At 52.8% G+C, this 15971-nt stretch overlaps 3 protein-coding genes across 3 annotated transcripts; 1 reads left to right on the top strand and 2 right to left on the bottom strand.

Moving 5' to 3' along the window:
• Positions 1-379: 379 nt before the first annotated feature.
• PENARI_c001G06128 (phenylalanine--tRNA ligase subunit alpha) lies at positions 380-1972 on the bottom strand (the record flags this gene model as incomplete). Its single annotated transcript, XM_022626617.1, has 2 exons — positions 380-473; positions 528-1972. The coding sequence occupies 2 exons, from the start codon at positions 1970-1972 to the stop codon at positions 380-382; spliced, it is 1539 nt and encodes a 512-aa protein (XP_022493410.1).
• A 1380-nt stretch (positions 1973-3352) lies between these two features.
• tcsC (putative two-component osmosensing histidine kinase (Bos1)) lies at positions 3353-7552 on the top strand (the record flags this gene model as incomplete). The annotated part of the gene is made up of 2 exons (XM_022627045.1): positions 3353-7456; positions 7526-7552. The coding sequence occupies 2 exons, from the start codon at positions 3353-3355 to the stop codon at positions 7550-7552; spliced, it is 4131 nt and encodes a 1376-aa protein (XP_022493203.1).
• A 1399-nt stretch (positions 7553-8951) lies between these two features.
• On the bottom strand, positions 8952-15688 carry PENARI_c001G10170 (uncharacterized protein; the record flags this gene model as incomplete). The annotated part of the gene is made up of 6 exons (XM_022626929.1): positions 8952-10643; positions 10705-11259; positions 11315-11521; positions 11584-14985; positions 15048-15330; positions 15399-15688. 6 exons carry the CDS (start codon positions 15686-15688, stop codon positions 8952-8954), a joined length of 6429 nt encoding a protein of 2142 aa, XP_022493058.1.
• Positions 15689-15971: the final 283 nt, after the last annotated feature.

The following is a 15971-nucleotide window of genomic DNA, read 5'->3' as shown; positions in this document are numbered from 1 at the left end:
TAGTACGCCGTAAGGGGCCGTCGCAATTCGCGCAGTGGAGATAGATATCCGAGCTTCTGTATGATCGTCGAATCTGAAACAGATCGACAGTGAAGACTCGCTGAGCGCGAACCGAGATCGTCTCGAGCGTTCTTTATCAAAATGGCTGCTATATGAACGCCACTGGCAGAGGAAATCTTCTACGCGGATGTACGATAGAGGTACCGACATGCCCATACAGGAAAACAGGTGCATAATAAACGTTCTTTATTCACATCTTCTCATTGTAGTATGCAATAAGTTTCTTTCCACATAAACTCGTGATTCCTGGTAGGACCTTCAAGACACGACCTAAAAAATCTTTCTTTTTTGCCTTCTATGAATGTCAAATGCTCCGTGTTTAATCCTTCTCCAGACGGATAGCCGGGTTGGTCTCGATGAAGTCAAGGTCCACCTTGTGACCAAGGAGCTCACGAATGTTGCTGACGGCGTACCTAGTAGATAAATGTTAGAAAATCAACCAATGTAAACATTTGTCGGGGACTTACTTGATCATGGTAGGTCTCTCAAGACTCAGACCCCATCCGTAGACTCTCATATCCTTGGGCAGACCCATGGCCTCCAGCATCTCTGGCCGGAACATACCGCTGTTACCAATCTCAACCCACTTGCCCAGACCTTCGTGGTAACCGAAGATTTCCATACTGGGTTCGGTGTAGGGATTGTAAGCGGGCTTGAAGCGCAGCTGGTGGATGCCCATCTTGGCGAAGAAGACCTCCATGAATCCAATCAGACCACCCAGTGTCAGACCGAAGTCAGCGATGACACCCTCGATCTGGTGGAACTCTGCCAAATGGGTAGCGTCAACGGCCTCGTTTCGGAAGACACGATCGATACTGAAATAGCGGACCGGCCGCGGGTTGGCAGCCAACTTGTGCAGCATATAGGTCGAGATGGAGGTGGTGTGTGTGCGGAGCACCAGGCGGAGCGACTCGTCGGCGTTCCAGGGGTAGCGGTAACCAATGGAGCCGAACTTGCCGTTCTGGTGAACCTCCTTGACGTTGTCCCAGTACTGTTGGTAGTTGAGGGGCTTGTCGGACTTAAGCGACTTGGGGAGGTGGGGGTCGTTGGGAGAGTCCTCGCGAGGACCGTCTGCCTTGAGAGGGTCGGAGATATAGAAGGTATCCTGGAGATCGCGGGCAGGGTGTTGCTGGGGCACGAAGAGTGCGTCGAAGTTCCAGAAGCCGGTCTCGACGAAGCGGTTGGTTGGCATCTCCTCGAAGCCCATTTCGAAGAAGATGTTCCGGAACTCTTGCCGCACCTTGTTCAGCGGGTGTAGCGTACCGGCCTTGGTTGGGGCACCCTTAGCATTGAAGTTGTAGGGCTTGAACTGCGCGGTCTTCCAAGAGCCGCTTGCGATCATCTCGGGGGTGAGGTCGGTCTCCTCCTTGGGAATCTCGCGGGCGTACTTGGGGCCTTTGCTGAACTTGTAGACGATTTCCTTGCTCATGACAATCAGCTTTCTCCGCTTGAGGTCTGCAATCGCCTTGCCGTCGGCCAAGGTCTTTGTTTTTTGGACAGTGAGCAACTGCTGTTGCGTCTCGTCGACAATTGAGTCTGTGGTGGCCCGCAGCAGATCATTGTCCTTCTTAATCCAGCCACGCTTGAAAGCGTTTCCCTGGCCGACCTTGGCATTGTCCTTGCCCACAATTCCGGGCAACTCGGTGATCTTCAATCCGTCCATGGCGGCAACCACCGCGGCGAAAACCTTGGCTTCATGACTGCCATTGGCGGCAATTTCCTCACCCTCAGCAGTGAGAGTGAGCACGTCGGTACTGATGGTCTCAAATTCGACCATGTCCCGGGTGCCAAGGCGGTCGAGTGCACTTTTGACATTGGATGACGGGATGGAGGGGAAGGCATCGCTCGAGAGGATGGGCGCATCGGACGCGAACAGGGCGTCCAGAACCGCCTTCGTCAAATCGGACGCCATAACAGCCGTATCCGGTAGGATATTTTTGGAGGGAGGTCAGTATTGAATATCAGGCAGTATTTCGCAGAATTATGACTCGGCGGGATAGACTGCGGGAAGCCACACCGACCACTTCTGCCGTTTCACCCCGCCATCAACAGTTGGAAATGTAAGTTTAAACGTTATGTAAGGAGTATACTTGAATCTTTTATTTCATTTTGAATACGAGATTCATATTCAAATGATATTCTATAACCCATTCTTCTAGGCTGCCGAACCTGTACATCTAGCACGTGATCTAGACTATGCCTACGCACTGAGACCCAGTTTCTAACGAGATACATGTGAGTTATAAGTTAGGTTAGTCAACTTAGATATCAAAACGTGAAACAACCTCCCAAGGTTCCCACGTGCTCAGCTGAACAAGATGACCAATGCATATCACTAAGCCTAAGCCTGACACACCAATTTCGTTTGAAGTGGAATCGAACGATGGAGTTGGAACCCTAAGAGACCACTTCCTTCATGCATTTCTAACTGGCTTTCCACTAGATCTCAAACCCACCCAATCCCGAGACATCGTCTATTCTGGAGGTGTTCGAATGCGTGAAATTAGACTACAGGACTCCGTATTGCGAAGCCTAAGTGAGCCCGGGTGACTGGAGCCACGGTCCTGCGATCGCCATTACAGAGCCGATCATCACGCTTTCGGGTGTTTCTACCTCTCAGGCGGGTTGAAGCTGATCCAGGAGGTTTTTGTGTACCACGTACCCAAGTACCTGGTGCTCGAAACTTTAATAGATAAACGCTCTGTCCGTGCCCCCTGCAGGTAGGAATGCTGTAAATGCTGTAAATGTGGTAAATTCCAGCGAAACCGAGAAAAAAGGCGTTTTTCCCTCTCAATTTGCAGTGTCTTTAGGCAACGAGAGACAGTATAGAAACCACTCGGGGGTAAAAAAAAGACGGCATCACCGCCCCTTTCGAAATCTTTTCTCTCTTTCCCTTCCCCCTCCCCTACTGGCCATCTTCTCTACCAAAACCTCCTTTTTTCTCACCTCGCTCTCTTCCCCCGCAAACCCTGGCTTACATAACCGGGCGCGCTTTTCTTTCCCCCTTCATCCTTTCTCTTTCCTCTATCCCCGTTTGACTGGGGTTCTATTTATCCCATCTGTTTCCTCTTGAATCTCTTCGTTCGCCTGATGTCGCCATAATTTCTTTATTTGATCTTCTGTGTCAGGATCCCCGACTTTCCGGTGAGTGATACTTATCTAGGCCGATCCGTCTTTCCTCGCCCGTCTATCCAGCCCGGTCCCTTACCCTTATCCATGTTGATGTGGTGGATATATATATACCGGATGCTGTTTGTCCCCTGATCTAGCAACTAACATTTTGCAGGGCACAATGGCCGGCGTGGATGAGACTCTCGTAGCCGCGACGGTCGTGCTTCAGAACCTGGCTCGAGACGAGCCTACCTCCGGCTCCTCCTCACCCCCTTTTGATTTCCAGTTACCCTCAGCCAACGGTACCAAGTCGGCCAAACTCCCCGGAGAATACAGTCCCGCGAAGGCAGCCTTCGAAGCCGAGCTTGAGGCCCTGGTGCGCCGCGTGCACCATCTGGAATTCCAAGCTGTCAGTCACCACAAATTCCCCGACGATCTTCAACAGCAGACGGAGCCCCATGAAACCACTCCGTCTGTTGAAGAACCCAACGAGAAGAATCCTGATTTCTTAAGGACATTTGGGCTCTCTCGCTTGTCGTCCGGTCAAGATTCTGACTCTTTATCTTGCCTTTTACAGCAGCAAAAATCGACCCGACCCGACCAACCCAAGTCTTCCCCAGGCCCAGACGAACAGCGCCCACTGGGAGAAATCGACGACGACGAAACCGACGAAGAAGAAGATGCCGGCTCGGGCACCCGTGTCGTACGGGAGGAGGATATCAGCTACCTCCGCAACCATGTCCAAAAACAGGCCGAGGAGATCAGCTCCCAGAAGGATATCATCGCTCAGGTCCGTGACGAGTTGCAAAAGCAGGAAGAGCATACTCGCCGTGCTCTCACCAAGGTTGAGAATGAGGATGTCGTGCTTCTGGAACGTGAACTGCGCAAGCATCAACAGGCCAACGAGGCTTTCCAGAAAGCTCTACGTGAGATCGGTGGCATTATCACTCAAGTCGCCAACGGTGACCTGTCTATGAAGGTCCAAATTCACCCTCTAGAGATGGACCCTGAAATCGCGACTTTCAAACGGACTATCAATACTATGATGGACCAACTGCAAGTCTTCGGTAGCGAAGTGTCTCGTGTGGCACGTGAAGTCGGTACTGAAGGAATACTCGGTGGACAAGCTCAGATCACTGGGGTCCATGGTATCTGGAAAGAACTTACGGAGAACGTCAACATTATGGCCAAGAATCTGACAGATCAAGTGCGAGAAATCGCTGCTGTGACTACTGCTGTGGCGCACGGTGATCTTTCTCAAAAGATCGAGAGCCGCGCCCAAGGTGAAATTCTTGAACTACAACAGACCATCAACACCATGGTGGACCAACTTCGGACATTCGCAACGGAAGTAACTCGAGTCGCGCGTGATGTCGGCACGGAGGGTGTTCTCGGTGGACAGGCCCAGATCGAGGGTGTCCAGGGCATGTGGAACGAACTCACTGTTAATGTCAACGCCATGGCCAACAATCTTACCACGCAAGTGCGAGATATTGCCACTGTTACCAAGGCTGTCGCCAAGGGCGATCTCACACAGAAGGTCCAGGCCAACTGTAAGGGAGAAATTGCTGAACTCAAAAATATTATCAACTCCATGGTGGACCAACTTCGCCAATTCGCACAAGAAGTCACCAAGATCGCGAAGGAAGTCGGGACCGATGGTGTCCTCGGAGGCCAAGCCACCGTGAATGATGTCGAAGGAACATGGAAGGATCTCACAGAAAATGTCAACCGCATGGCCAACAACCTGACCACTCAGGTGCGTGAGATCGCGGATGTTACCACCGCTGTCGCCAAGGGTGACTTGACTAAGAAGGTCACTGCCAATGTCCAAGGAGAAATTCTTGACCTCAAGAGCACCATCAACGGCATGGTGGACCGACTCAACACATTCGCCTTCGAAGTCAGTAAAGTGGCTCGTGAGGTCGGCACAGACGGTACCCTTGGCGGCCAGGCCAAGGTGGATAATGTGGAAGGAAAGTGGAAGGATCTGACCGACAATGTGAACACCATGGCGCAGAACCTGACCTCTCAGGTCCGGAGTATCTCCGACGTCACACAAGCCATTGCTAAGGGTGATCTTAGCAAGAAGATCGAGGTGCATGCTCAAGGAGAGATCCTCACGCTCAAGGTCACCATCAACCACATGGTGGGTCGGCTCGCCAAGTTTGCTACCGAGCTGAAGAAGGTCGCCCGAGATGTCGGTGTCGACGGCAAGATGGGTGGTCAGGCCAACGTGGAGGGTATTGCGGGTACCTGGAAGGAGATCACCGAGGACGTCAACACCATGGCCGAAAATCTGACATCCCAAGTGCGTGCCTTTGGTGAAATTACGGATGCCGCCACAGATGGTGACTTCACCAAGCTCATCACAGTCAACGCGTCAGGTGAAATGGACGAGCTCAAGCGAAAGATCAACAAGATGGTGTCCAACCTGCGTGATAGTATCCAGCGTAACACTGCCGCCAGGGAGGCTGCCGAACTTGCCAATCGCACCAAATCAGAGTTCTTGGCCAACATGTCCCACGAGATCAGAACGCCAATGAACGGTATCATCGGTATGACGCAGCTGACATTGGATACGGATGACCTCAAGCCGTACACCCGAGAAATGCTGAACGTTGTGCACAATCTGGCAAACAGTTTGCTCACCATTATTGACGACATTTTGGATATTTCCAAGATCGAAGCCAACCGTATGGTGATTGAAAGCATTCCATTCACCGTTCGCGGTACTGTCTTCAACGCCCTCAAGACATTGGCTGTGAAGGCGAATGAGAAGTTCCTCAGCCTGACATACCAGGTTGACAACACCGTTCCTGACTATGTCATTGGTGATCCGTTCCGTCTGCGCCAAATCATTCTCAACTTGGTTGGCAACGCCATCAAGTTCACCGAGCATGGCGAAGTCAAACTCACCATTCGGAAGTCTGATCGGGAGCAATGTACAACGAACGAGTACGCCTTTGAGTTCTCCGTTTCCGACACAGGTATTGGAATTGAAGAGGACAAACTTGATCTCATCTTCGACACTTTCCAACAAGCCGATGGCTCAACTACCCGCAGGTTCGGTGGTACTGGTCTCGGCCTATCCATTTCCAAGCGTCTCGTGAACTTGATGGGTGGTGACGTGTGGGTCACCTCTGAATACGGCCACGGAAGTACCTTCCACTTCACCTGCGTGGTGAAATTGGCGGACCAGTCCTTGAGCGTGATCTCTAACCAGCTCCTGCCCTACAAGAACCACCGAGTGTTGTTCATTGACAAGGGCCAGAACGGAGTTCAAGCTTCCAACATCTTGAAGATGCTGAAGAAGATTGCACTAGAACCCCTGGTTGTGCGAAATGAGGAGCATGTCCCACCACCAGAAATTCAAGATCCTTCGGGCAAGGAATCAGGCCATGCCTACGATGTCATCATTGTGGACTCCGTGGATACCGCCAGGATTCTGCGAACATTCGATGAGTTCAAGTACATCCCTATCGTTCTAGTGTGCCCATTGGTGTGCGTCAGCTTGAAGTCGGCGTTGGATCTCGGTATTAGCTCTTATATGACCACCCCGTGTCAACCAATCGACCTCGGAAATGGTATGCTGCCAGCATTGGAAGGCCGCTCGACACCGATTACCACTGACAACTCCCGTTCGTTCGACATCCTCCTTGCTGAGGATAACGATGTGAACCAGCAACTCGCAATGAAGATTCTCCAGAAACACAACCACAATGTGTTCGTTGTCGGCAACGGTCTGGAAGCTGTCGAGGCTGTCAAGAAGCGTCGTTATGATGTCATCTTGATGGATGTTCAAATGCCTGTCATGGGTGGATTCGAAGCCACCGGTAAGATTCGTGAATACGAACGCGAGAGTGGCCTCCAACGAACCCCCATTATCGCTCTTACTGCGCATGCCATGTTGGGTGACCGAGAGAAGTGTATTCAGGCCCAGATGGACGAGTACCTGTCCAAGCCGCTCAAGCAAAACCAGATGATGCAAACTATCCTTAAGTGCGCTACCCTCGGTGGCTCGCTGCTGGAGAAGAGCAAGGAGTCGCGGATTTCAAGTAGCGGGGAAATGCATCCCAACTATTCAATGTCCTCCGACAACCAAAACCAGCAGCAACAGCAGCAACCGCAGCAGCGGTCACAAAAGCAGCAGCAACAACCATTGCCACAACCTGCTTCTCGCCCCGCACCGGAAAGCCGGGCTGTAACTACCTCTGGTCCCATCGCCCGGGGGAGTGTTGTCAGTCCCACGGAAGAAAAAGAAGAAGATATGATAGACGAGCGGGTACGTTAGCTGTATGTTCGAACATGAGTGCTTAGGACCAGATTGGCTAACCGTGTTATCTCCACATAGACATTGTTGCGATCAAACAGCAGCTGAATTCGTTTGAATATCACAAGCATTTTTTTCTGCCTCGCAGATCTGCGAGCTGATTTTCGATGTGGCCGTTGATACCCTGTCTATATGAGTCTCATCTTTTTAGATCTGTCTGCGTTGATCTATTCCATACCCACCTGCGTCTTGATTCGTCTTTTGTGATCCATTTTCGTTTCCTTTTCTTTTTCACCGCGCCCACCTTTGCATCCGCTTGTCCTTTATCTTTATCTCATATTCGTTCTTATCCTGACGGAGATGGTGTTAGGCGCATACTATTCGATACGACTTGGTCTGATCTCTAAGGAAGTCCAGTGGCTAACTGAACAAGAGGAGTTTTCGCTTACCAGAGGGGCGCTTTGCTATTTCTTTCCTACTTTGTCCTTCTTTGGGATCCTTTCCCATCCAGCCTCTCGCTTTTATTTTTTTCTTTCTTTCCGACCCCCAGCATCTCCCTCTTCCTTTCCATTTTTGTATTGTATTTAGTTTATTTCCCTTTATTCGTCATATCAAGCGCGGCACAGGAACACCGCTCCATCCTCTGTGTGGTCTCTTTTTATTCTGCCATTCTCATATGGTGGCGTATTTTTCTCTCTCCTTTCTCTCTTGGGGCTGTTGAATTCTTTCGGTGAGATCCAAATGTCACACACTTTTCTCTTTGCTTTGACCTCTGTCTTCTGGGAGATTAAACCATTGCTAGGTTTCTTTGTATATCAAGGTGTAATGTGGGCTCTTTGCGAGCCCTAACTAAAGCATCAGGGGCCACACCTTTGCAGAAAACAAGGCTACCCTCATGCCCGTATGTTTTCTAGAAAGCCGCGACAGCATTCGTAAATATGACGCTCCAACAAACCTCCATGTGCCATTTTGGAGTTATTCTTGGTCCCTTGTGGGGGTCAACCAGATGAGCCTCGACGGTGTCGCATACCCTCTAGCTTTCACTGTCCATGAGTATAGCTAAGTGACAACCTAGGCTCTTCTCTTGATATTGATAGCAAAGCCAACTCTATTTCATGAGCTCCTCTTACGAAATACAGTCATCTCATCCAACCTCACCGCAATATCTAACCATACCTGTGCCTCCCGTCCCGATCATTTCCACTTCTCTCACACAGATAATTCCCTGTTGCTCAATACCAGATTGCATTCCCTCACTAAAAAGACCCGCTCCCATTTGCAGTCGCAAATTTCTCCATAGATAGGTTCTCTCATGAGATAGGGTTAGTATCATTATCCCGAGGTCAAGATTACTAGATACCAATAAGCCCCACGGTGCATTTCATATATATTCGGGTACATACAATCATAACAACATGTATACGAGAACCAGCGAAGCTGCTTCAATACATACAATCAGACAAAAAGGTATACGACCCCGTCAACGCCAACATCGAGCGATTAAAAATCAAAGAGACTCGCGAATGAAAGAAGCAAGATTTGGCCCAAACTCCCCCCTCATCATCGTAAAATGGTTTGCGCCATTCGCCCTCTCAATCCGCAGCGAGCAACTGGGGAAGAGCATCTCCCAGCCATTACCCGAGAAGTCAGTTCTCGCTTCGGTCAGGAACTTCATTCCCTCCGTATCATCAGGACAAGATGGCGGGCGCGGAATATCCGCACCATCCATAACACTCTCACAAGCCCAGATCATCGACACGCGCGGCATGGACCCATTCAGCTGTAGTAGTGGAGATGCATGGTACTCGTGCAGGGTGTCGATTGTAGCGTTGAAATGGGGAACCAGCCACTCCGGTGCCTGGGCTGTCTTTCCGTCGCCTGAGCCTCCGAATAGGTGGACCTTGTTGCAGTAGTCGTAGAAATGTTGCGGGAGGCGATCAAGCCCTTTCGGTACGGGGCTGTCGATGAGGACTAGGCTGGCGACTGTTTCGTGGAGCTCTTCCATCATAATCTGCGTGGCATGGTAGGCCAGAATCCCGCCTGCGGACCAGCCGCCGAAGTGGTAGGGGCCGCTTGGTTGGCGGCGACGGATCTCGACTATGTAGCTCTTTATCAGGTCGCCGATGGTGCAGTCGAATAGGTGGGGCTGCCGGTGGTATGGGGAGTTAAGGCCTACGACTGAGACGCTGGCATCTACGCGAGGGATCCCTGCGTACGACGTGGCGGAGCCTGCACCATCTGGGAAGAGGAACAGAGTCTTTTCTGCCTTTGAGGGTGTTCCTTGCAAGAGGACGGAGGTGGTCGGCGGCACGGGAGAGCGTGTCGACTTTGCCTTGCTGTCATCGTCTGACGGGAAAAAGTTCGAGATCTCGGACGGGGTCTCGTTATTGTCTTCGATTGAGCTCGGCGGCGGAGTGCTCTCATCGCTGCTGGGCTGGTCTGACAGGAATAGGGCTTTGATTTCGCCCACCGTCGGATACTCAGTAAAGATGGATTCGAGTGCGATGTCCATCTCCAGCTCCTCGGTGAATCGGCTGACGATAATCAGCGACAGCAGCGAGTCAATGCCCATATCAGCAAAGACACATTCGTCCGTCAGCTCGGAAATATTGATTCCACTCTCTTCGGAGATAATGGACAGCGCGGCTGTCCAGCTTGGAGAGCTCGAGGCTACCACGGCCTGTGGAAGAGGGATGGCCATGGCATCGAGAGGGTTCACCACATCGGGAATAGGTGTCTGTGCCGTATGGCTACTTTCATTTTGGCCCAGGAAAGATCGCAAGTCAGCCACAGTCGGATAGGTAATGAAGAATCCTTCGACAGGCACATCCAGAGGCAACTCTTCGAGGAATCGACTTGTGATAACGAGCGAAAGGAGGGAGTCGAGTCCCATATCCGCAAAGACACAGCCATCTTCCAGCTCTGCGAGTGCTACTCCGCTCTCCTCTGAGATAATCTGTAGCGCGGACGCCACCAAGGACGATGAATTCTTTGTCAACTGCGGCATCTGTATTGGCGCCGACGGCAAATTCTTCTTCTCATCGTTCTTCTTAGAAGCAGGAGCCGGTGTTGGTGCTGCTGGCTTGGGTGCCTGTTTCGCAGCCGATAAAAGTGCCTGTTTCGCAGACGCTATAAGAGCTTTGTCACCGCTTTCCATAGACAGCACATATCGCAAGACATGTCGTGGAGCTCCTTGCGACTACATCGAGTTAACACTGACTTTTTCACCCATAAGCCTCATCGAAAAGAGGAAAACTCACCACAAGTCCCCGGAAGGACGCGACGACCGTATCTCCATCGAGGACGATCATATCACCCTCAAACATGCGACTCTCCCCCTCGACCATCTGTACATACGTACTGTAGTGTGCATCCGGTCGCAACGGCTCATACAATTGCAGGCCCTTCCATCCATGGTTGACGAAGACTTCCGTGTCAAGATCAGCGTCGTCATTGCAGTTCATCACAAACCCGCTAGACTGAGCCAGGCCATCGAGGTAAGAGGGATGGGTATGGAAGTTCCCAGGGGCTTGCACCTCCGAGAAGCAGACTTTACCGGATGCCTCGAGAGTTTGGCTATCAATTATCACCTCCTCGATCGTCCGGTAGTCACGGTGGAATTCTGCTAGGGGACGAATCATCTTATACACCATAGCACGGTTAAATCGCTGCGTAGTGCCAGGTTCCAGGCCGTCGCGCATTTCGCGCATCCGCTTCTGGATGCCGGTTCGTTTTGCTTCAAGTGCGGCACGACGACTAGGACTTGAGAGCAGAATGGTGCAATGCGAATGCTCGATCGTGGGCTCTCCCTTCGACTGTTACAGAATGAGTACGTTTCGTTAAGGGCCGCAAGCACAAACGGGGACTTACATCCATAGACAGGAATCGACACATGGCGCTGCTAGCCTCCCAGTCAACGGCAACCGACGCACGTAAAAGCTTTGTCTCGCTGGGCTTCGCAACGAGGGCCTTATGGATGGTCATATCAGCTATTTCGACTACAGATTCGGCATCGCCACATTGGTGACGGTCACGTAAATAGTTGCCCAACGTCAGGGCAATATCCGCATATACCGACTAGTAAAGATTAGCATCAAAAGCAGGACTGTGTCCCGGGGGATAAACAAAAGGAAACTCACCGGCGTGCAGAGAGGAATTCCATCCACATTGTGGCCTTTCACAATCGGAACCAGATCCTCGCGAGACAGATCGCATTCCACCACGACAGAATCTTTAGTTTCTTCGACAACCCTGTGGATGGTGGTGGACTCGCCCAGACGAGCGGACTGGATGAGTGGCGGGTCACCTTTACGCAAGGACCAGTCATTCACGTACTGAATCCAGTAGTTTTTCAGATTCCAGTTGTAAGCGGGGAGCCGGAGCACGCGTTGCGCGGCCGGGAAGGGTCGGTGGTACTCGTTCCAGGCAATGTCCAGTCCGGCTCGATACAGGCTCGACAGCGCCTCGCCCAGGCATTGCCAATCGTCGCGGCCCCGTTGCAGGGTAGGCACTGCATGTGCCTGAGATGCCTTCGAGCAGGCCTTGATCAGGCCCGTGACCACTCCATGAGGGCCGATCTCGACAAACTGGGTTCGATCAGTCACAACACCGGCAACCCGCGCAGACTGCATTGCCTGGTAGAAGTTTACCGTCCCTCGACAGTGTCGCTGGAGATATTCCGGTCCAAAGATTCCATCCGTCTGCACGACATCTCCCACCAATGGTGATAAGACCGGGATGGAGGGTCTGTTGAACACGATCGGTTGAGCCGCTTGGACCAGATCGTCCAAAATGGGCTGCACTTGGGAGGAATGGTATGCGTACGAGACGGGGATTGTCTTGGATCGTATCCCAGATTGCGACAGGGCTTGTTGGAGAGCCTCAATCTGATCGTTAGGCCCTGCCAGAACTGTCTCCTCAGGCGCATTGATGCACGCTATCTCATATTCTATAACACCTAGGGCGGACCGGATGGTCTCCACGGAAGCCCGTACCACCAACATGCTGTGTGTATGTAGGGTGCAGTGTTCCTCGAGGAGCTGTGCCCGCTTACCCACCAGGAATACTGTATCAGCGTCCGACAGAACGCCCGCAACGTTCAAGGCAGCATACTCGCCTAGGCTGTGACCGACCACGGCATCAGGAACAATTCCCAGTGACGCCCACAGCTGGGCCAAGGCAATCTGGAGACAAACACTAGCCAGCTGCGCAGTCATGGGCGAGAACCGCTTGAGGTCAGCGCCAGAATCATCCTCAATGAATGGCAGGAAACTGTCAAAGCCCAGCGACTGGGCGATGCGGTCAAGCTGCTGCAGGCTGGCACGGAAGGGCGGTAGCGAGCCGCACAGCTGCCGGGCCATTCCCACGAATTGGGTTCCTTGTCCGGTGAATGCAAGAACCACCTTTGGCGCTACAGAAGGTCGATTGGCTCCGTCGCCGCGTGCCAGTGCAGATCTAAGCTGCTGCTGGATACCGGCGGCATTGAAGCCCTGCACAATGATGCGATGCGGATGATGCACGCGACGGGCAGTCGTCGTGTACGAGAGACATGGTAAGGAGAGATCCTCTCCCGCGGCTTCTATGTAGCCCAGAAGTGAGTTGACATTCGCTTCAAGGGAGGAGGCACATTTGGCTGACACGGCCAGGAGGTGGCATGTTCGGGGATCTTCCGCCTCTTCAGTCTCTGGAATCGACGGCGCATCTTCCAATAACAGCGCGGTATTACCCCCGGCAGCACTAAAGTTATTCAGTAGCACGCGACGGGGCTCGCCATGCTGCGAAGTCCATGCTGTGGGTGTCTTGGCGATGTGGACATTGCGATCCTCTAAATCGGTCGGGAACTTGCGATTAATTCGGGTTTTAATGCCGCAGTGTGGAGCGATGGCATTGTGTTCCATCATCAGCATGACCTTGATCAGACTCGATACTCCCGAGGCGGCCTCTCCGTGACCAATATTGGCCTTGGCCGAACCCAGATACAGCGGCTGATCCTGAGTACGATAGGGAACAGAAGGTGGAGCCAAAGTCGTCAAGACCGAGTTCATCTCCCCTGCATCCCCGGCTTGTGTTCCGGTGCCATGCATCTCGGCATAGCTGACGCTGTAAGGCGACACTCCGGCGGTGCGGAGCAGACTGTGGATGAGGTCCTGCTGCGCACCGGAATGCGGACGGGTGATGGACTCGGCCTCGGCGGAGTGGTTGGTGCCTGCGCTCAAGATGACGCCGCAGATGGGATCGCGGTCGGCCAGGGCGTCGTCGAGGCGTTTCAGGATGACGGTACCAACACCCTCGCCACGGCAGTACCCATCAGCGCTGTCATCAAACGTCTTGCAGTTGCCCGTCCGGGACAGGAAGTGACCACGGTCCAGTCCGGCCGTAAAGTCGGGGTTGGTGAGAATGTTGGTGCCGCCAGCGATGGCCGTGTCAACCTCGCCGCGCCACAGCGCATTACAAGCGAGATGGATGGCCGCCAGACTGGACGAACACGCCGTGTCGACCGCGTAGCTAGGGCCACTGAACTTGAAGCAGTAGTTCAGCCGGCCGGGGATAAACGCGCGGTTGCCGCCGGGAATAAAGTAAGTATCGATGTTTTGCGCGGTGTTAGTCTCCATCCAGTCGTTAGACGTGACACCATACCAGACACCGACGCGGTCCTTGGCCGTGGACGTAGTCGCGTTGGGCACCATGCCCGCACGCTCCATGGCTTCGTACGCCGTCATCAGGGCGATGCGCTGCGCCGGGTCAACTTGGGGCGCCTCACGTGGGGATAGATTGAAGAAGCGGGCATCAAACGCTGCCGGATTCTGCAACCAACATCCAAACGGTGTGGCACTCGTGTTCTTCCTCGCCTGTCCCGGCTTAGCGACATGGGTTCGTGCGTCCCAGTGCAAAGCCGGCACAACCTCGTGCACGTCGAGCCCCCGGATGAGCAGATCCCAAAACTCCTCGTTGCACTCGGCATGGGGGTATCGACCGGAATACCCAATGATAGCAATCTTGGACCAGTCAGCTTGCCCCGGGCGTACTGGTGTCGGACCAAGACTAGGGGAAGGTTGATGCCGGGTGAAACTGGTGGCTGATTCGATCGCCTCAGCCAGTCGAGGCCCCGCGGTACTTCCAAAGGACTGGACGTGAAACTTGGGGCAATCAGGGGTATCAAGTGCGGGGAGAGCCGCGATCATTCCATTGACAAGGCTCTGCCAACGCAAGGTCTCCAAGAGGATCTGGGCCAGAGCCGATTCGAATCGGGAACGTACACCCGTTCCCTGGACTGGCCGGCCACTCGTACTAGAGATGAACGGAATATCGCTTGAGGGTATCGTATTCCCGGCGGAGAAAATGCCTTCCAGGATAGCATCAAAGTCGGCCGAGGCGAAGAGGAAAGCGGAATGATAGGGAGCAAAGATGGGGATAGTCCGAGGGGAAAGGGTAGCAAACTCGGGGGACTTTTGCAGGCTGGATAGGCTGGTGGGCGGCCCACTGATAGTCACAGCGTGTGACAGATAAGCACTGATATAGGGCCGAGTGTGCGAAGGCAGATGCTGACCGTTGTCAGTGTTTCTATATTTCACTCCTGCATGAATCGGAAAGTCCCATCACCAACCTGGGTTTCTGTGAATCGATCAATGCGATGCAAAATGTCGTCCGGTGATCGTGTGGCAACCACTAGAGACCATGGATCCGTGGAAGATTGATCAATGGCCCGTCCAACTCGCGAGACGTGCAGTCCTGTCCGGAAGGCCACCTGAATGGTCTGCGTCCCCAGATCAAGCAACTGGGAGATCGACTGGCAACTACTCACGGCCGCAGCGGATAGAGACCCAAGACACAGGCCGCCGATGATGGTATTTGAAGGGCTGATATAGGTGTTGGTGATGCTTTGAGCTCTGCAGGTAAGGCATTGTTAGAATGATATGTACTACCCTCACTAGTAGTGGCAAGAGGAGGAGCTTACTCAATAAATTGGGCCAGCTGGTTTATGCAAGTCAGGGCACTATCAATGGCTGGGTAGGCTTTCTGCTGATGGCTCCTCCAATCCAGGATGCTGGCCACCGTGGAGAAATGGGGGTATTGCTGGCGGTCCTGAAGTGGCAGGGAGCCGATCTCTGCTCGCAGCCCGCGTATGGCATTATTAAGGAAGGGTTCTAAGAGAGGAGGAGCTTGATTGGGGGAGAGAAGACGCCGGAGCGACAAGAAGTCATCGGTTTGGTCTCCGAACAAGATGATCTGCTGAACGCGTGCCATAGTGGTATCTTTATTTCAAGATCTTTGAGGGATGTAATTGCACATTCCGTTCCGTCTTCCTTTCGTGGGTCTTGTTGTGCCTTTTTAAAATGAAAAGTCTTTATCAAATACCACAAACTGCCGTATAAGTGCATGCCCCGAGACGCATGCAAGCGCATGCAACGATAATACGATCCGATCGGGTCAGCATAGATGTACATCGGGAAAGCCATCTGCGAGACCTATAGGGAACGACAGAAGATGATCGGGTCAGATCTGGTCAATCGGAACTGCGACGTGCTGA

Source organism: Penicillium arizonense, assembly GCF_001773325.1.
Source record: "Penicillium arizonense strain CBS 141311 chromosome Unknown PENARI_contig001, whole genome shotgun sequence".
In the NCBI taxonomy this organism is placed as follows: domain Eukaryota; kingdom Fungi; phylum Ascomycota; class Eurotiomycetes; order Eurotiales; family Aspergillaceae; genus Penicillium; species Penicillium arizonense.
This window is presented reverse-complemented; position numbering and strand designations above follow the sequence as displayed.